Raw genomic sequence first — 21,569 nt, forward strand, 5'->3', positions numbered from 1 at the left:
AAGGGGAGGTAGAAGGATGGGGAGGGGAGAAGCGATTATGAGGCAGGGGTCCATCCTCAAACAGTTTCGACCTCGTTCATTTCTTACTAGCTACCTAGAAGCTCCCCAGCAGGATGAAGTGCTGGCCACTCCATTTCTTCAAGGTAAGGAGGGCTGGGGGGGAGAGTAACAAAGCCTTGAAAGCCACCAGCCCCAGGACCGTGTCCTAGAAACCAAGCAGGGCAAATCTCCCTGCTCAGGAGTCCCTCCTTTACAAGGACCGACATAACAGCCGCAGGAGCACAATCAGACAAGCCTGTCTTTCATTGCGTCACGCATGGTTCCCATGACTCTGGCCTAAATCTTCTCCGTGCTTCCCCATGGGGCCATCTTAGCCACCTCCCACCCTCGAGGCTCATTGGCAGCTAGACCTGCTCGTTCCGTGGTTGCTAGCAGCGACGTAGGCGGGCACAATCTTGGTCACTAATACACTTCACTTCCGCTTCCGCTCGTCCTGCTTGGGGGGCGGGGGGAGGCGGAAAGCACTTGATTCGTCTGGCCAATGGTGAATGAGAAGTAGGCGGGACTTGCTTGGTTCAGACCAAACAGACGCGAGCTTATGCGGCAATGGCGGTGGGACGGCCCCTGTAGCGCGGCTCGGGCGCCCCCACGTCCGCTTTGCGTCCTTTCCCCGGCACCGCCCCGCCTGAGCCCGGATTCCGCCCGGAGCTCGCCGCTGCCTGATAGAAACGCCAGGGAGCCAAGATGGCAGCTGCCGACGGTGACGATTCGCTCTATCCCATTGCGGTGCTCATAGATGAACTCCGCAATGAGGACGTTCAGGTGCGGGGACCCTTCCGTTAGAATGTGTGGGGGAGATTGGGGTCGGGGATCTTCGCGGAATGTGGGAGCGATGGCTCCGGGTTCTCCGGGAGTGGCGGAAAGCAGCGGCGGCCAATCAGAATTCAGGTCTCATCTTTCTTGATGGCAAGGTTCGATGAGACGGCAGCCTTCATTGGGTGCCCGGCCAAGCGGAGGGCAAGCCTCGAGGGTCCCACCTGAGTGCGCGCGGCCGCCCCAGATCTGGGCCTGGGTGGCCCGAGATAGGGTGGCGGTCTTGCTGCCGCCTGCCAGGCGGTGATTGGCGGCCGACTCAGAATGGCTCCTTGTGGGGAATCCGCGGGGGCGCGCGACCTGCGGTGTAGGAGAAGCCCTCAGGGGTCTTGGAGACCAGGATAGAGTTCCCATTGCTTTTCGTGCTTTTGTTTGTTTTAACTGGAACGAGTGGGGTCTGATACCGGGATTTCTATTCATTCTTCACCGCCCTCCACCTTGTACTTTGGGGTAGCTCTCCTGAAGGAGGCCGTGAAAGTATCCTCACTAGAGATTTAATTAGCCATATCTGGGATGGGTCACGTGCACAGACCCACCTGTTCTCCAACCTTGTCCCAGGCCGGCCTGCCGAGCGAGTTGATAGCTCTGGTTCATGGGAGAAGAATGAGCCAGGGCCCCTGAATCGTCGAACGGCTGTGAGTTTGAAAAAGAGGTCAAACCTCAAGGCCGATTCCTCTCACCTGAGGATGACCTTGTGTGCACATTATTGCATCGCCCCTGGCTTCTGTTTAATATAAATAGCGACTAATAATAGCCCTGGTTACCTCGGTGGCTGAGGAAAAGTAGTAAAATAAATTTGGCTATTTGTAAAGGCTCCGTAAATGTTAGCTATTATTTTGGGTGTGTGTGTGTGGCTATTGTGGCACTGTTCTAGAGACTTCTACTTTTCCTTTTATATAGAATTGCTCATGCTGCACTCGGTCAACTTCCTGAGCCTCGGCCTATCCTCTAAGTCTTAAGTATTTATGTCTGACTCTGGTTCTATTGTCCACAAGGCTGGATTGTACTCTTGGGTTTTGCACTTCTTGCTAATTGACTCAGGCAATCTGTGTTTCTCTTCTGTTAAATGGGAATAATAATCTGATTTTGGGCAAACTATGAATTTATTTGCATGTGTTCTGCAAAGAGGAGTGTTATTGGGGTCATAAAGGAGACCAGAGCTTGGTATAGTGGTGCATGCCAGTACTCCCAGCACTCAGGAGGTAAAGACTAGCCTGGTTTACATAGTGATACTGTATCAACAAATTACAGTCTGGTTGTTGTACAAAGGCTAGGTGTGAAGCAGGTAAACAGAAATAAATCTGCAAGTTACCACGTGTAAGAAATGATGAGACCTGTCAATGTTAAAATAGTGAATCAACAAACGTTTGTTGGGCTTTTCTTCAGAATGGTGCTCTAGATAGTTGTGGACAGCTGGGAGCAAAAGGATAAAACTTGCCTTAATGGAATCAACCTTTTAGTGAGTGGTCAGAGATAAATAGGTATTATGTTGACTTTGGAAAATATTAAGGAGAAAATAAGAAATGAGTACAGTGTTAAAGTAAGCATGGGAAAGTCTTGTTAAAATTTGAAACAGTGCTTGCTTGCTTAAGGAGCCATTAGATTCTGGGCAGAGTGTGTAACATCTAGACAACTGGGTGAGGAGTTAAGTCAGTCCAGTCGAGGGAGGGTCCTTCCAGGATGTAAAGTTTGAAAAGTTGGAGATGATTCCAGAAAAAGGATACACACACACACACACACACAATGGCTGTAGTTCTGGTTTTTTTTTTTGCCTCCAAGGATGTTTCGTAATGTCTAGGGATGGTTTGGTTGTCACAACTGGGAGATGGTTGCTGCTTTTAGTAGGTTGCAGTCATGCATGCTGTTAAACATGGTTGCAGTATATAGGACATCCTTTGTAGGAAACAAAGATTTTAGTGCTAAGGTTGAGGGAAGCTGTTGAATGAAATGCTTACCTGGAGACAATAAGGAACTTGTTTAGCTTAGGTCAGTGTGCCAGTCTTGTCAGGATTCCGTAACAAATCACCATAAATTTATTATAAAACACATAAAGTTTTATTATATCTTTCTGAAGATCAGAAGTCTGTCAGGTATTGCTGGGTGAAAATGGCCTCATGACAGCATAGCCTTGAATTAGGCAACAAGGCTGCACAGCTTTCTGCCACTTTACCCCAACATTCACAGTGCCATCTTTCTGAAGAAAACAATGCACAGTGTTGACAAAATCAAAGCTAGAGTGAAGGAACTGCCCACAAATGGACAGGAAGCTTGGTATTCAGAACCCAGTTCCTCAACATATTTCCACAGTGACCATGCAGATAGTCCGTCTGCTTAGGTTCTGTTTGGGAACACACTGCTTTCCATCAAGTGCCGGTTGTTTTGCATCAGAATCCTCACCTGTTAATATGTTTTTTCCAAAAACCTCAGAGCAGAGTCTGAATGAGCTTTCTGTGCATACGGGACGGTCTGTAGATGATGCACGATGCTATTATTGTGGCCTGAAGGTCATGAATGGAATGGTGCTTGCTCCCTGATACCATCCATTGCCCTTAGGGCTGCTGCTCACTGGTCATCAGTTGTTGCCCTGGCCCATGCACGTCCCATAGTCCAGCTGGGAGAAGAGCACAAGCATGTAAAAAAATTGAGGGAAGGATGTTGAAAAACTAGTATGCAGGTCAGCAAAATACAGCCTAAGCACCATAACCATGCACAGCCAACTTCTGCAAGTAAAGCTTTGCTGGAATAAAAGCCACGCTAGTTTGTTTACGTAATAGTTCCTTCCTATTGCAGCTGTTGTGCTGTGAGCACAAGTTGAGTGATTCAGAGACTGGCCTGTAAGGCTGGGAACATTTACCAGTGATTAAAAGAACAAGTTTTTTTCCTGGGTACTCAACTGTGCATTGAGCACCTGCAGGCTAACTGTCAGCATCTGTGGATTCTTAGTATTTGCTATATTTATTGGTTTTAACCTTTCTATAGATCTCTGTACATTTTATAGTTTGAGTGAAAATAAGGGTTTTTTTGAAGGGAGGAGGGGATAGAGGGAGCATTTATAGTACTTCGTCTTGAGATATTTTTACTACCAAAATGAGATTTGGTTTCTCTTTGGTCCTTCCACTGCTCCAAAAGACATGGTGACATGGAATGAAAACTACTATATACATTTTTGTTTTGAATTAAGATATTGTTTTGTAGCTTCAGCTGACCTGAAACACATAATGCTCCTGCCATAGCCTCCCAAGTGCTGGGGATACAGGCTTAGGCAGCTGTGCTCAGGTACAGTTTTCATCGTATCATTTTATCAGATTCTCAGCATTGTCTGTGAGCCCAGAGACCCCGTAAATCCCCCTGATGTGGGAACCATACTTTTCCAAGATCAAGGTCTCTTGTAGACATCTTTCTAGTTGTTTGGGGCCTGGAAATAGAGCCGATAGAGTCTGTTCCTCTTCCTACCTCTCCCTCAGTCTTCTGTGTTCTCTTTTTCCTTCCACTAAGAGGGTTTCCCTGTGGGAATTGAGTTTGGAATCTCTCAGGCATTGTGTTCTTCACAGAATGATCTCATTGCATTCTTGATACAGCTCTGGAGCTAGATAGAAAAAAAAAGCACCCTGTGGAAAGAAAGAAACAGACAGGGAGATGTCACAGTCATCTGTCAGTGCTGTTCTAGCTGACTGTCTCTTTTCTAAGCCTCAGTTTTGTGTAATGGAGAGGCATGGTCACATATACATTAATAGGATAGAGATAATCAAGTGAGAACCTGGCATGTAAATACTTAAAGACAGACCAGTTTTGTGTGTTAGCCAGACAGTTGGCTGCTGTATTAAATCACTACAAATAGGTTGGGTTACAACATTGAGGTCTCTCAATGTCCTAAACACCAAAAATGAAATGAAGGTTTCAATGTGGTTGAGTCATCTGAGGTTCCCATGGAGATCTACCCCATATATCTCTCTTAACTTCAGGGAGCTGTTGACAATTTCTTTATGTTCTTTGCCTTGTGGATATGCCACCCCAACCTCTTCCTCCATTTTCACATGACCATGCCTTCTGTAAATATGCCTTCTCCATTTCTGTTACTTATAAGGATACTCATAGGGTCTAGGACCAACTCTGAATTGAGGATGGTTTTACCCTCGCCCTCACTATCAGCAAAGATCCTCTTTGGAGGACCTTTGCAAGGACACATTCGCAAGGACGAGGTGTTAGGACTGGTGTGTGTTCCGCACATGCAGTAGTTGAAAGAACAGAGGACTTGTATTTTCCTCTGCTCATACACCACAATTGGAGAGAGCTCCGTGATCCTAAAAGGTGCATGATTTCCCCACTAGAAAACAAGCATTCTATTCTGCAGCCGCCTTTACCAGTCAGTGTCCCGTAATATGGAGAATGTAAGATCCCACAGGTGAGGTCTCATTTCTAAGAATGTCCCCCCAACGTTCGGATTCCAGTTGCAGGTTTTATGCTTCTTTAGCTGCTGGCAGTAAATCAAGGTTCCTACTTACCCTATTTGGTAATTGCCTGGGTGAGGGAAACATAGAAAGGTTTTAGCATTCTTCTTAGCCATAGCAGCATTCATTCTCCTTGGATATGTGTGACAGAAGCCATTTTGAAATGGTATTTATAGTTTACAATCAGGATTCATCATTTATGGCTACTATAGGAGAGTAAGGTATGGGAAATATGAGGCTTTCTATGATTGGCTTTGGGCAAGAACAATTCTTGCTGTTATTGTCTATATGTGGGAGAAGCTACAAGCCGGAAACATAAGCAGCAGCACATGCTTACCTGGAAACTGAATATATATACCTTTATATTGTAGGTCAGCCCACGGAACTGGAGGGATTAGAACTCTTATTACTAGTCTTGCTTTTTGTTTTTGTTGGCATATATTAATTATGCGTAATAGGGGTTTGTTTCATCAGGAAATGTTCCTGTATCTACATGATGCATTTTGATCATGATCTTCTCTGTCCTTGGTCACTCCTACTGATCACCTTCTTCTCAGTCTTCCTTCTGCTTACAGTCACTTTAATTGGTGTTGCTTATAGGAGCAGCAGTAAGATGTGGTGGTGTGATGTGGTCTTGCTATGTAATTTAAGCTGGTCTCAAACTCAAGGATCTTTCTGTTCCAGTCTTCTGAGTGCTCAGGTCACAGGGGTGCACCACTATGTGTGGCTGTTTTGTTCTTAAGGTAATGTTAGAGTGTTAGTTCTTATTGCCTCTGTAAGTCACCAGTCCTGGGTTGTTGGTTTGTTTCTTGAGACAGGTTCTCTTGTAGCTAAGACTGGCCTGTAACTTTGTATGGAGTCAAGGATGACCTTGAACTTATGATTCTCCTGCTCTCCTGCCACCACCTCTTAAGTGTTCTCTGTAGTAGTGGGGCAGTGGAGCAAAGAGTAAGGGTTAGGGGAATAGAGTTCTGTTTTAGTCTAAATTTGGACAGACCCAAGGGAAGTTCTGTCTTCCATTGCTAACATCGCTAATGTTAAATATTTCTTTTAGGAACATAGAATTGCTTAGTTTTATTTTACTATCTACTGTTGATCATGGAGCATCTTTATGCATAGTAGCAAGTTTTTCAGGGATTGTCCTAATAGTTTCAGGGCTGTGGGACTCCTGTGGCTACAAAGTCCCTAATTTTCTCTCTCCCTATGTTTGTCCTTTCATTAGCTTCGTCTCAATAGTATCAAGAAGCTTTCCACCATTGCCTTGGCCCTTGGGGTTGAACGGACCAGAAGTGAGCTCCTGCCCTTCCTTACAGGTAAGCATTCCTGGGACCCAGATGCAGTGAGGACAGTTGGGTATTTCTTGCTAAGTGATCAAGATTCCTCACTGTAAGTTAATACATTGTAAGTCTTTCCTATGCCACTGTGGCATGGAGCAATACTCTATAGGAGCTACATATGGTCTTCTAAGGGAATGATCTAGAAAGACAAAGCAATAGAACCTAGCTTGAATCACAGCTTCAGTTGTTAGGGTTGACCTTAGATAAGTTTAGTAGATTATTTTTTTCATCTCTAGAATGAAGATAATCTTTTCCACTTTTTGTTGTTGATTTGGGCATTAAAGAGCAATAATCATTAACTTTTATTACATAGTTGTCACATGCTAACTTTCCACTGGATTCCTGTTTTGTGCTACTGAGTTGGCTTGTATATTAGAATGGTGCCTATACTCTTAAATGCCCAAGTCCAGTGCCTTTCATCTCAGTCTCACAGCAACACCTTAAAGCAGCAAATGCTGTTGTTGTTAATTTGTACATGAGTAAATTGAGGCATAGAAACATGAAATGACTAATTTCTATCAGATTTTTCTGTTTGGACATGACTAAGGGAGATTTTATATTCAGGTTCTATAGTTAACAGGATTCGTTAATTGTGCAGAAATGGAGTATGATTTCACATCTCTGCTTTCCTGGTTTCCTATAGTATGACTTTGGGCAAGATATTTCACATCTACCTGCTTCAGAGGGTCATGAGTAAGATAAGCATGATTCTGTAACTTAAATGAAGTGTGAAGGTCCAGTGGCAGAGCAAGGCATGTTTGTGGACTCAGTTAGCTCCTACCAAGTCCACTGTATGAAGGTGCACATCAAGTACTTAGTACAGAGGCTGCCATGTGTGAGCCACCTTATTAAATTTCCGCTGTTAGTATTCTCATGTTTCTCCTACTGTACTCATGTCTACTTAGAGTTGGAACTAAAGATTCTAAGTGCTATTACAGACAGAAGCGATTTGTATTTGATCATCTCCTGTAGATGACCTGGAAAAGGTGATAGGCCAAGGCCTATTTGACATATGGGTAACTGAGATCTGTGGAGATTCAGTGCTTTTTCATATACCACAGCTAATAATGAGTTTACAGGTCTGATTACACACAGCCTCAAGAGTAGGTATCTACTTCTGGCATTAGCATGTGGTACCAAACCAAGTGTCTTCCTTTGATGAACTGTAAGAAATACCCAAAAGATTTAGAATTCTGAGACAGAGGTAGATGTTAGGACAGCAGGATGTTGTGAAGAATAATTACAGGAAAAATTGGTATGGGCAAAGCCATTTAGCCCCTAGTTTGAAATAAACTGCTATAGCCTTATCCTTCTGGGATCCTGGGAATGCCCTCCACTGCTTAGACTCAGCTCACTAGTTGAAAGGCTTTTTTATAAGAAGTGTATATGTATAGCATGTGCTGTGGGTGATTCTGAGAGGATTGAGCTGTGCATTTGAGAATAACCAATGTAAAGGACTGGTGAAGTGGGGTGAAAAGGTTATCAGGGATAGGGGCACTAGGAATGCCACCTAGGGCTGTCTTTTACTGGCATTCTGTACAGTATGGAGTCTCTGGGGTTTAATCCTATAGATGTGTATGGTGCTGAAATACAGATGGAGTCAGATGCAGAAGCAATGTAGATATAGACAGTGTGTGTGAGGGGAGGTACAGATGTTGCAAGCCAGTCGAGTCGGCAAGGTAACATCTGAGAACAAAGCCCCTGTAGTCAGAAGGCCAGGGTTTAGGCCTGTCTCGCTGTTTTCCTATGATTGTAATGTCATAAGTCACTGTGTGTGAGTTGCTATTGCAGTTCACTAAGTAGTAGGAAAATACTATCCAGGTGTATAATTTGAAAATTGCATTTTTTAAGAGAGAGAGAGAATCCAGATAACAAGAACTGTAGGAGCCTGGAAGTGTGGGCAGCCAAAGATCCAAGAGGAACTGTAATTCAAATAAATTTATTTTTGAGCTCTTAGATTCTAAGTAATGTCAGATTTCTTCTGCTATGAGCCCAGACACTGTTTAGAACATCAAGTGGCAGACATTTCTGGAATGGTGATAGTATTTCAGCACACACAAGCTGCAGTACTCTGAGCTCATATCTATAGAATAGTCAGCTAATTTTTTAAGTATGTTTTTTCAAAGATTTATTGATTTTATGTATGTGTATACCCTGTCACTCTCCTTAGAAGAGGGCATTGAATCCTATACAGATGGTTGTGAGGTTGTTGGGAATTGAACTCAGGACCTCTGGAAGAACAGTCAGTGCTCTTAACCTCTGAGCCATTCCCCCAGCCCCTCAGCTAGTTTCTTGAGGGAAAAATCAACAGGTGTGTTTTTGCTGTTTTTGAATGTGGTTGTGTGAGGTATGGATGAGGTATGGTTTCTCTTGAGGCTGCCCTGCTTAGCTCCGTCATGGCAAGTCCAAGGTGGAGAGCGCTACAGTGCTGATGAACAGCAAGTGAGAGCACATTCCACCAGAAGTCAGCGTTCCCTCAGCAGAGGCAGGGCTAGAGAGAGAGGGGGGGGGGAGGGGGGAGGGAGGGAGAGAGGAGAGGAGAGAGAGGAAAGAGAGAGACACCTTTGAGTTTAGGCAGGAGGCTTAGTTTCCTTGTCACTTTATTCACATGGCATTGTAGTTCTGGCAGGAGCTGGAGCACACCAAATCTACTCTTGGGCACAGGTGATGAAAGCTCCTGATAGGGGTACTTGAAAGTGAGTTCCTGCATATTTAAAGCTCCAGTGGACATCCTGTGCTGCATACGTGTGGGTTTTTTTGTCACTGTTGAGAGGAAGCCAAAATTGGGGTTAGAGTAGTTGTGCTACTCTGCTACTTCCCACACCTAGCATGGAGCAAAAAGGCAGATGTGAGGCTTGGGCACCCTCTGCTCACCAGGTAGATGAGGAGGAATGGCAGATTGGGAGATAGGGGTGCTGACCGTGACAAAGCTGAGTGGTTTTGCTCACTGGAAGCTTAGGCTACTGGTTTGACTTGAGTTTTTAATGGACTTGGTCTTTGTTCCACAGACACCATTTATGATGAAGACGAGGTCCTCTTGGCCTTGGCTGAACAGCTGGGGACCTTCACCACTTTGGTGGGAGGGCCTGAGTATGTGCACTGTCTGCTGGTGAGTGAAAGCTGCAAAGTCTCTTAATCCTCTTCTCCACCTTGGGGATAGTGTGGTGGTTTCTGCCTATGGATACTTCGAAACAGGATAAGACTAGATATGACCTCAGAATGAATCACTGTTGGATGTAATTTTTACTCAAGTCTATAGTTGTCATCCATTCTGCATACTTAACCACACTAGGACTTGGCGACACTCTACATGTAGAGTTGTAAGTTTGGGTCAGGCAAGGTTCTGTTATTTCCTGGTATGACTTTGAAGAGTACAGACCTTTATGTCTGCCTGTGTAAATTGGAGGCCACTGAAATTCCCTCTGATAACTGACTTAGATGGCCTCAAACAACACTTGGCCAATATAGTAAGAATTCATAGTTAGGTATTGTGGTTGTCATGGTTGGGTGAGATGTGTCATCTACCTACCATTTTGGCTTGGAAGGTTCTCTTGATGGATGAAGGATGAACCATGTAGAATACCAGGTTAAACCCATCTCATCAGGGACTACTACTAGTAAATGACAGAGATGAATTGTCAAGATTGTCTGCTTAATTGCACCAGGACATACCATACCATACCATACCCTACCATTAGTGTGTCTTTCTGTTGAATGATACTGTGCTGTAGGTTCTGGCAGCACAGACAGAATCTGATCCTGACAGGACCTGCTGTGTAGGGAAAGAGAGCCAAGTGATCATGGCTGTTAGCAGCTTAGACAAATTGCAAGGTATTACTTCTGATACCTGCTCTTTGATTAATGAGGACAGTATTAAGACTGTTTTACAAGACTCACATAGAAGGAATGATAAAAGGTGAGCAATACAGTAGCCTTGCCTAAAACCTACTTCATGGGTGTTGGAGCCCTATCATCAATGTTTATTGTATATTGAGAGCTACACACACATGGGCCTCCTGAGAGATCCTTATAGGAAGCTTGTTATCAGAAGAACGTGGTTGGGTAGATCAGAGGAGTCTTGGGTTAGGCCATGAGATAGGGTTCCATAGCTGAAACAGTAAGAAAATCACTGGTTTCTAACCTTGTGTTCTCATCACAGCCACCCCTCGAGTCACTGGCCACAGTGGAAGAGACAGTAGTGCGAGACAAGGCGGTAGAATCCTTGCGGGCCATCTCTCATGAGCACTCACCTTCCGATCTAGAGGCTCACTTTGTGCCTCTGGTGAAGCGGCTGGCGGGTGGAGACTGGTTCACCTCCCGTACCTCGGCCTGTGGTCTCTTCTCAGTTTGCTACCCCCGAGTATCCAGTGCTGTGAAGGCAGAACTTCGACAGTAAGTTCTCACTCCCCTCACCGTAGTATCCTTCCTCTAAGCCTCAGCCCCTTTAGTTCTTCCCAGGACCTAGTGTCCTCCATGTCTCCCTCCTCCCTCCTCAGCTCTCCTCAGAGAAGCCTGTGCTTCATACTGGACACCACACCTCAGGGTGAATTTGCCTGTCTGCCTTCATGGAAATCTATTCCTGCCATTAGTTGCACATGGTGGGCTTGGAGCAAAGTACAACACAACAAATAGTGTCTGGTGTTATTGCCAGCCTGCCCCAGGTTTAGACCTCTCATCTCTGACTGTCTGGTTGCTCAGACCTATTAAACACAAGTTTCTAAGTTGTCACTTCATGCTACTAGGTAATAGCCATGTATATGCACATGCTGCATGTCCCCATTAGTCTTCGTGTGTCTGTTAATGAGGTAGTTGCTCATGAAATGGAAGGTGAGTCACTCAAATTTAAACAGTTATAAGTACTGTGTTGTACTGTTTGAGACCTCAAGTCAGCTCTGTGGGGACTTGCTGTTGCCATTGGTCCGTTTATAGAACTGAGAAGACAAAGAAGTCATGAGTGTACAAAGTCACCATTGTCAGCACCAGAATTTACAGCAGACCCAGCAGTGCTCTGTGCTGTGTTGTGACACTAGCTGTTAGGGCTTTCCAGGATCCTAAGTCTGGGCCTCCATCCAATCCCAGGTACTTCCGGAACCTGTGCTCAGATGACACCCCCATGGTGCGGCGGGCCGCTGCCTCCAAGCTGGGGGAATTTGCCAAGGTACTGGAGCTGGACAATGTCAAGAGTGAGATCATTCCCATGTTCTCTAACCTGGCCTCTGACGAGCAGGTAAGTCAGTCATCAACATTCATAGTGCAAGTAAGCTTAGGAAGGAGTGCACCCTTAAGGCTCAGTGGGCCTCTGCTTCCCCACTCCTCCCGCTGTTTTCCCTAGGACTCGGTGCGGCTGCTGGCAGTGGAGGCATGTGTGAATATTGCCCAGCTTCTGCCCCAGGAAGACCTGGAGGCCTTAGTGATGCCCACCTTGCGACAGGCTGCTGAGGACAAGTCTTGGCGTGTTCGCTACATGGTGGCGGACAAGTTCACAGAGGTAAGTTGGCATAGTTACACAGGGGTGGACACTGAGGCTCTCTGATGGGAGCAGGGAGCCACATACATCTCCCAGAGCCAGTCCTGGGTGGGTGATTAGAATCAGAGTGCTATGCTGAGTGATTCTGAAGCCAAGTTCCAACTCTAAGAAAGCATGTTTCCTAAACTTAAAACCTAAGAAAGACACAGTCCCAGTGATAGTGGTCAGCAACCACAAGCTAGTCAGAGCAGTGACACATGGTGTTTGTGCTGAAATCTAAATTTTGTTAGCTAACAGCATGTCCCCCCCCCCCCCCCAACTTGCTAATACTGAGAATTGAACCCAGTTCTTAACCCATGTTAGACAAGTACTCTACTGTTGGTGCTATATTGCCAAGTGCATAGTTAGTAGCATTATCTTTGGTCAAGGTTCTGGAGTTAGTTAATTGCACACATTCCTGGCCTTCAAGGAGCAAGCTAAGAGTCAGCCTCAATAAAAATGCCGATGGGCTAGAAGAGATGGCTCAGCAGTTAAGAGCACTAGAGGTCCTGGGTTCCCAGGACCACATGCTTGCTCACAATCATCTGTAATGAAATTCAGTGCCCTCTGGTATGTATGAAGAGAGTGACAGTGTACTCACATACTTGTAATGAATAAATCTTAAAAAAAGAAATTATTTCTAATGGAGTGTTTTGTGTGTTCTGTTTGCTTGATGGAGTTGAGAGAAGGATGTAGTGCTTGGAGCAAAAAGATAAGCATGCGCAGAGGCTGTAGGAGATAGGAGACTGAGTAAGCAGTAGCATTCATGGCTGGATGCTGAGATTCAGTGAGCAAAGGAGAGGGAATGATGGGCAAGAGCTCCTCATGGAAGACTCAGCCCAAACTAATGTATTCCTGGGTCTAGTGAAGTTGTTTAAGGTCTGGCCATGTAGAAGTATGTGTGCCTGGGGGTTTTAGCAGTAATGGCAAGTTAGACTTCTGATCTACAAAGAAGCAGGCTTACACTGTGCCTTGGAGGACAGTACAAGGCCCTGCAAGATTTTTACTTTATTCTTTTAGTAGTAGAGAGTCATCCTGCTCCCAAGCTGTTCTTCTACCTACCAAGTTGAAGCAGACTCATCTACATCCTTTTCCTGTATCCTTGTTATTGGCATGTGTTTTCCTCTTTACTGTTTTTTAATCATTTCAATTACTAAAATAAAATACAAATATTAACATTTTTATGTTAGACAACATCAGGAACCACTTACTGTATTTAGGTAATGGGAAATCCAACCTCAGGTGACCTGAACAATAAGTGGAAAACATACTGTGCAGGATGTCCTATAACCCTCCTTCTATTTCTGAAGACATCTTCAGAGAGGTGACAACTTCACTAGTTGGTTGTGTAATCATGCTGGGACTATGTCCCTTGTGCTGTGTCCTAACCTCATTCTGGTGCTTTTATATCCATTTTTGCCTCTTTAGCCCTGAGTGGCTGCCAGACTCTTTAGTTCTGCTTCTCTTCTCTATTGTTCAGCTCCAGAAAGCAGTGGGGCCTGAGATTACCAAGACAGATCTGGTACCTGCCTTCCAGAACCTGATGAAGGACTGTGAGGCCGAGGTGAGGGCCGCAGCCTCCCACAAGGTCAAAGGTTGGTGCTGGCAGCCAGAACACAACTAGATGGGTGGATTTCTAAGAGGCAGGGATGGGCCCAGAGCATCAAGTCTCACCAGCATCTTCCTGTCCCTGCCCATAGAGTTCTGTGAAAATCTCTCATCTGACTGCCGGGAGAATGTGATCATGACCCAGATCTTGCCCTGCATCAAGGTAATGGAGTATTTGGTGGTAGAATTTGAGGCTGCTGGAGACAGTGAATATTTGGGTTTAGGTACAATCAGATCCAAGCTAGGTTTGCAGCCCTTTTGGGATACAGTAACTATGTTTAACAGTCATGAATTAGGCTGTAGGCAAAATCTGAAGATTGCAGCTAACCCTGAGATCTAAGGGATGTGTTTACTGCTCAAAGACCAGAGCTCCCTTATCCACAGAGTTTTGGGGAGTGGGGCAGTGGCCCCAGGATTGGGGCTCACATAACAAACAATCCCATTAAGTGCAGTGCAGCCCTGAGATGCCCCGACTATGTGAAAAGCAGAAGACTGGTCTTGAAATCCGGGCTACTGTCTCTGGCCAGTTGGCATTAAAGGGGATTTTCTGACCTTGGCTACCTCTTTCTGTTCTGAAGGAGCTCGTGTCAGATGCTAACCAACATGTCAAGTCAGCACTTGCTTCGGTCATCATGGGCCTCTCTCCCATTCTGGGCAAAGACAACACCATCGAACACCTCTTGCCCCTGTTCTTGGCTCAGCTGAAGGATGAGGTAAGAGTGGCAGGAAGGTTTTCAAAGTCAATCAAATTATCCAAGAGTATCTTAAAATATTGGCACCACACGCCCTGTTTTGCTAAGTTGATGACAGGCATAAGTGTCTGCTTGTTCACACATTCTTGTCAGACATTGCATGGGACCCACAGAATGTGCTAGTACAGAGAAGCAGATGGATAAATTGTCCCATAATTCCACTCAAACTTAGGTACTAGGAGAGGTAGGCCGTGGTTTAGAGCTTCAGGTGCCATAGAGACTAGAATACAGTGAAATCATTAAGTTGTGATTATTTCTCTCACATCATTTCAATTGGTTCTGTTGTGAGAGATTATCCTTCCTGGCCTGGCTTTCTTGGTCTGAAGCCATAGCTGTAATTTGTCTCCTGGCCCACCAGAGGCCCCATTAAAATGACTGTAGCTTCTAGATGCTCCATTGACCATAGCCAGTCTGGTCACCATACCTGCCTGTGCTGCACTGTGGTAACAGTTTAGGGAATTGGATTTGAATCTTTAGACAAGTGCTGTAGCTTCACGAGTTCTTCCTATTAGGAAAATATAGCGAGTATTAGGGAGAGGTAAGAGATAGATGGCCAGAGGTCCTGGGAAGCCAGAGTAGTGTGGTGCCACCTCCATTGGCATTCTGTAATGGAGCACTTAGGTAGATTATACCATGGCTGATTTTAGGATGGAGAATGTAGATTTGTCCCCTTTCCCAGGCTGGGTCAAAGATGCCTCATAGGCTGTTCCTACTTAAGAAGTCATTCTTTAGTGAATGTCTGTGAAGTCAGTTGAAAGGTCTTAACATCCACAGCTCTGGATTTAGTTTCTAGCACCAGAAGAAAAAAAGGCTCTTGGATCTGGGTTTTGGGTTTTCCAGGGGTATTGCTTTTCATGGCTAGTGTGGGGTTGTTCCACACATGTGCTCCCATAGAGGTCCCTGCCCTATGGAATGAGTGTGGATAGATTCATACAGATGGTAAATTGGAGCTCACAATGCCTGTAGACAAGCAGTTCAGAGATTTGTCAATGTGTCCGAAGATCTGGGGTTCTGTGTCAGTGCGAAGTAAGAATGATAGAGAATCAGCCCTACATATTGACTCCTTTGTGTTCCAGATACTAGACACTCTTTCAGTTTGTCAAATGGCTCCCATTTCCCTTTCAGAGCCTCAGTTACTCTTGCCACTAGGTGGATACTTTGTGTTATAGGACAATACCCAGAAAAGAGCCCTTGCCTGTTCCCCTCACCCTTTAGGGTGTGTAGTGTGTACTCTCAAACCTACCTATTTTCTTTCCAAGTGTCCTGAAGTGCGCCTGAATATCATCTCCAACCTGGATTGTGTGAATGAGGTGATAGGCATCCGGCAGCTCTCTCAGTCCCTGCTTCCTGCCATCGTGGAACTCGCTGAAGATGCCAAGTGGCGAGTGCGGCTGGCCATCATTGAGTACATGCCTCTGCTGGCTGGACAGCTCGTGAGTGAGGATCCAGGTTTTGCTGGCCCTGAAGTGATAAGCGTGTAGGGTTCAGTCATATCCCCAATACCAGGGCTGTGTTGCTGTAGCAAGGGACTTGGAAATGCCCCTTGTAGGTAGTGACAGCTGCCCATGGAGGGAGGACTGTGCTCTGAAATTAGGTTCTTAGCAGATGAATGGGCTTTAGTCAGAGCAAGAACACTTAGCAGATCAGTGGGGTTGAGAATTGTGGGATTCTCTGGGACCAGGCCCTCCCTCCCATCCTTCCTCTCACCCCTCAAGCCCTTACCAATCATTTTTCCCTGCAGGGTGTGGAATTTTTTGATGAGAAACTTAACTCTTTGTGTATGGCCTGGCTAGTGGATCATGGTAAGTTTTCCCAGCAACACAGCAGGATAGGTTAGCCCCAAAGACAGACAGATAAGCTAGGACATTCTCCTGCTGTGAGTGCTTACATATTGCTGTTAAGAAACCATAGAGGAGTGTAGATTGGGGTTGAGGTTATGGGTGGATGCAGAAGACTTGAGTTTGAATCATTTACTTTGTCTGCTGAACCATACCAAGTGCTTCCCATCTTCTAGCTTTATACACATTCTAAAACATGAAGACTTCTTACCATGGCCTCTCAGCCCTTGTGAAACACATTCCTTGATTTTTATTATAGGTTTAAAAAATTTAAAGTTACCGTTTTTCTGTACCAGGCAGTTTTAATTAGTATGTATTAAATAGCTTGAGGTGTAATTTGCATGAGCAGAGCCGCAATGATCGGTCCTTCTGAATAATGAGGCAAATGGTGCCTGCCTGTGTGGGTGGCCAGAAGGTGCTGTATGAGAAAGAAAGTCTAGGTAAACATAGCAAGTCCTATTTTCAGTTTTTGCTGAATTTGCTGATACTCGTGAAGCTGTTCTGCCCTCCTGGTCAGTCGTTCATCTTGAATCACCTCCCTTGCTCTGTTCCATTGCAGTCTATGCTATCCGTGAGGCTGCCACCAGCAACCTTAAGAAGCTAGTGGAGAAATTTGGGAAGGAGTGGGCCCATGCCACTATCATCCCCAAGGTCTTAGCCATGTCTGGAGACCCTAACTACCTGCACCGAATGACTACACTCTTCTGCATCAATGTGAGCACCCCAACTGCCTGTAGGTCCCAGGGAGTGGGAGTGCTGCTGGCATGAAAGTGGAGGAAGACCTTTTGTCTACCCAGATGCTTGGCTAGGGATGAGTCTCTGAGGAGCACAGGCGAGTGCTTGAATCTGCAGTATTTGATCAGGTCTCTGCAGGGCCAAGACTGCATGGTTGTGAGAATTCCAAGCTTGGGAGGCTTCTGTATGAATACAGAAGCCTCATCTGTGAGCCTCTACTGGTTGGAAAGGAGAACACATGTTTGTGTGTCACACATCACAAGACCTAAGCAGTTAATACTTTGTTTTTTCTCATCTTCTGAGATTTATGTTGATGCTCAACAGGCTGTGAAAAATAATGTTATAATAGAGGGCATAGAACAGTTCTGATCTGTGCCAGAATATACTTATTATTCATTTTTAGTAGCATTTTAGTTACTTCTTATACTCTTTAATGACATGTAAATCCTACCCAAGCTAGAAGCTAAAGGATGGGTTAGAAACAATTTTAAATAAATTATTTATTTCCTCCACTAGAATTTTGAGACTCCTTTATGAAGGAGGATTTTCAGGAGTTAGAAATCCAGACCTCTCAAATGCTGAGAATGGTGGAAGTCCAGATACAAAGTCTGACACACCCCCAGTGAAGACTGTGTTAGGAATTTTGGAACTGCAGCAAGGTCACCTCTCCCGAGAGTGATGCTTCCATTCTGCGCCTGGGTCCTGATGATGACCCAGAGAGTATATTCAAAAGAAGATTGATGAGGACTTAGCAGGGAGTCTTGCATAATCATACTTGTGCCATTCACTGGTTTTCAGGTGTTGTCTGAGGTCTGTGGACAGGATATCACCACCAAGCACATGCTTCCCACAGTTCTTCGTATGGCTGGGGACCCAGTGGCCAATGTCCGCTTCAATGTGGCCAAGTCTTTACAGAAGATAGGACCCATTCTTGATAACAGGTGAGGTCTGAGGGTTGTTCTAAACATCTTAGATATTTAAAAATGTAGCCCAGGGAGTGATTTCTTCATACTTTGTGACCCGTATCTGTTCTTTCCTCTCCACAAAGTCAATCTTCTCTGTTTTAGAATAAGAATTCATTTCCCTAGAGTAGAATAAAAAAAGAGGGTGATAGTTCTGTATAACAGCAAGAAATTACTAGAAAATGAAATTAGCCAATTTTATGTAGTGTTTTTATCTATGCAGAGATAAAAATGTGCTTGTGTTAAAAATTCATAATTAAAAAATACATGTAATGAAATATACTTAGCATTTCTAGTGGAACTATTAAACACTGCCACAGAAAGCTTTGGTAAACATGTACAGTCTTCATGCCCTGGACTTTTATTTAATATGAGGCCATTATATATCAGAGTTTTAGTAGGAACTAGCCTGGGAATGCAAAGTGCTTGGCTAGCCCATACATTCTAAAGAACAAAGCTATGCAGCTCAAGTCTACCTGACACATAATTAAGAAGCAGCTAAGTGCAGGGACAGGAATTTCGTGTCTTGCTGGAATATTTTGTAGAGCACACAAAGCTCTCTGGTACTGTTGTAGTTTGATGGATAAGTGTCTGTCTCCTGAAAGTGGCTGGATCAGTTGGATGCCCACATAAACCCAAGCAGAATCTGCCTCTGCATAAACAAATTAATTTTTTAAACTAGAACCAGCATGATGAATAAAACATGTAGAAAATGTAGAAGAATGTCTTCATGTCTTGGGTTGGGCATAGACCTGCTAAGGTGTAAAAGAAGAGATTGATATGATGACTTTCAAATAAATGAAAAGCTATGTATCAGAAGGCTAACCTGATAGTGTGGAGATGTTTCTGTGTAAAGAACTCCTCTAGTGTCCTGTATGTAGGAAAATAAAGAATTCCTATGATACACATGGGAAGAAGACATACAGTAAAGTATGGCATATGACATTCAAGTTGGAGAATGGGAAGATGAGAGCTGCAAGTGGGGTAGAGGGGGAGGAAAGTAGTCAAAATGCCAGGCACAGTGGTACGCAACTGCATGTATTCCCAGCACACTCTGGTGGTTGATGCAAGAGAGTCAAGAGTTGTAGACCAGTGTGGTGTATGTAGCTTGAGATCACATAAAGTTACATGCCTCAGTGAGCATAGATTCAGTCACTAAAGGAATCTGTTTGCTCAGCTTCACAAGACCCATGGGCTCTACTTTCCCAGACTTGCTCAAGTCCTGTGCTAGGCTCTCCTTGTTTGATTCCAAGCCTAGGGATTGGGAATTTTCCATGTGTGTGCTTTGTGTGTCTTTGTTCTGTACTCTGCTTTATGATTTGGTGTGTTTCTGTCTTGATTCTTACCTACACTGGAGCCTCTTTCTACCTGTGGACACACTCGTCCACACAAACACCCAAGGCAATACTAGCTTAGCTCACTATCACCTTTTCCCCTCACTTTCCAGCACCCTGCAGAGTGAAGTCAAGCCCATCCTGGAGAAGCTGACCCAGGACCAGGATGTGGATGTCAAGTACTTTGCCCAGGAGGCTCTGACTGGTAAGGGCCTGAGACTGTAGAACCTCTGGCGAAGGGTGAGGACTGCTGGGAATGGGGCCGCCCTCAGCAGTGTGGATGGGGGATGTGGTATGGTTCTGAGGCCTGTTGTTCTTGTTTCCCCAGTTCTCTCTCTTGCCTGATGCTGGAAGAAGAAGCACTGCCGGCCTCTGGTGTCCACCCTCCAACCCCCACAAAGTTACCTCCCTTAGGGAGGTGATGGGGGCAAATGACTGTCACTCCCTGTGCATGGTCTGACCCCAGGCCCCTCCCCCAGCACGGTTCGGTTCCTCCTCTCTGTAGCCTGGGAAGACTTCTCTGTCCACCTCCCAAGGGGCTGGGGCAGTATAAGTTGGGGCAGGACAGCAGCCTGAAAAGAAGGGCTGGTTGTTCCTGCCCATATTGGGAAAGATGGGAACATCCTAGGTCACTGGCTTTTGCTGCTGTAATGGGGACCCCTCCCCCATCTACTTAACACCACCCTTTCCTAAACCCAACCATGGTTTTTTTTGTGTGTCAATTGTGCCATTTTTATTTTATTCCTTTCCCTACTCCACACGGAGAAATAAAGGTGTAGAAACACTTGGTCCTCTAGTAATCAGAATGAATGAAAGACGACTGCCTTGTGGCTTGTTCTGTGCTTTCTCTGAGGAGACCCTTCTGCAGATATCACTCCTGTTATAGCAAGAGTAAGGACTTGGGGTCCAGCAAGAGTGTCCAGAGACTGCTCAGGGCAGTGTCCTGTGATGCAGTTCAGGTTTTCAGGCACTGGCACAGCAGAGTTGTCAGGTTTGTGCAGCACAAGCTGGGATAACACCTGAGTGTGGAGCTCCCCACTTGCTGTGCTCCCCACTTTAGCTGCTGCAGGCCAAACCTGCTTACCAGGAGATTTGGTTAGGGCCCTGTGAAGAGTCTCAGGACACACCTGCACCAGTTTTTTGTAGGAAGTCTGTATGAAGACAGACCATTTGTCCTCAGTATCTTCCCTGCCTTTAACATTTAAGAGAGTGTTGTTTTTCCCAAGATTTCTGTGTTGCCATGTGTATGCAGGTACCACCAAAGGCCAGAAGAGGGCATTAGTTAACTATGAAGCTTGAATATAACCTGGAATTTGGTAACCAAACTCTAGCTTGCTGAAAGAGCAAGAACCACTCTTAACGAGTGAGTCCTTTCTTTGGCTCTAATATATGCAAGTGCTGATTTTTAGCTAGCTATATTACTTCCTTATTTCAAGGCATTTTCTACTGGAGCATCTGGTAGTGTTACTAGATTTGGCAGAAAGTATATTAAGAAAAATAATATACACAATGTAGCACAGGGAAGGCTTGATCCTTGTCCTTTGTTTTGGAGAAGGTACATCAGATAGCTGGAGTAGGGGTAGCTATCTCAGGCCAGAGAAGTCTTCATGTAGTCCAGACAGGGCAGAAGAGTAAGACAGGGCCTTATTCCCTCATATTGAACAGCCAGTCTTTACAGGACTCTTGTGAAACTGTTGAGTGACTAGAGTCCTCTTGAAGGTCACCCCAATCCCGACCACAGGATAAGTACCAAGGACCAGCCTCAGCTTAGAGCAGGGTTCTGAGAGAAGGGGTTTGAGAGCATGAAACAGATGACTTAAAGTCAAATCGTGGGTTTCCAAGCTGGCGGCCTGTGTTCTGCTGAGATGACTTTCTGGATTTCTCTCTGTGGTTCTGTTCTGCTTTAGACAGCTTCTTCTTACTATTCTAGAAGTTCTCTGGTTGAGATAGCTAGCTTTTTGCTTGAAACAGCTCTCTACTAGTAAAAATTAGAAAAGCTCTCTGGATAGCTCATGGGTTTTCCTGACCAAAGTTAGAAAAGCTGCTATTAAAAAAAAAAAAAAAAAAAAAAAAAAAAGCATTCTTGGATCTTCCAACCAAGAAATCCTGTTAGAAGAATTCTAAAAGTAATTTGCCACAGACCACCCAAGCTGGGTATGGGGGTCCCTGGGATGTA

At 45.0% G+C, this 21,569-nt stretch overlaps 1 protein-coding gene across 2 annotated transcripts; it reads left to right on the forward strand.

The window, feature by feature from the left end:
- Positions 1–654: 654 nt before the first annotated feature.
- Positions 655–20,177, forward strand: Ppp2r1a (protein phosphatase 2 scaffold subunit Aalpha). Of its 2 annotated transcripts, none has more exons than XM_052169970.1 (15): positions 655–822; positions 6,544–6,634; positions 9,667–9,767; positions 10,818–11,050; positions 11,738–11,885; positions 11,991–12,146; positions 13,645–13,759; positions 13,865–13,935; positions 14,351–14,485; positions 15,784–15,957; positions 16,266–16,326; positions 16,922–17,076; positions 17,896–18,038; positions 19,507–19,633; positions 19,722–20,177. In XM_052169970.1, exons 1-14 carry the CDS (start codon positions 745–747, stop codon positions 19,616–19,618), a joined length of 1,773 nt encoding a protein of 590 aa, XP_052025930.1. In that variant the 5' UTR covers positions 655–744; the 3' UTR covers positions 19,619–19,633; positions 19,722–20,177. The 2 variants fall into 2 exon arrangements, with proteins under 2 accessions (XP_052025930.1, XP_052025931.1); XM_052169971.1 differs by having other exon boundaries at positions 656–822; positions 19,507–19,598.
- Positions 20,178–21,569: the final 1,392 nt, after the last annotated feature.

This window comes from Apodemus sylvaticus, chromosome 23 (genome assembly GCF_947179515.1).
Source record: "Apodemus sylvaticus chromosome 23, mApoSyl1.1, whole genome shotgun sequence".
In the NCBI taxonomy this organism is placed as follows: Eukaryota; Metazoa; Chordata; class Mammalia; order Rodentia; family Muridae; genus Apodemus; species Apodemus sylvaticus.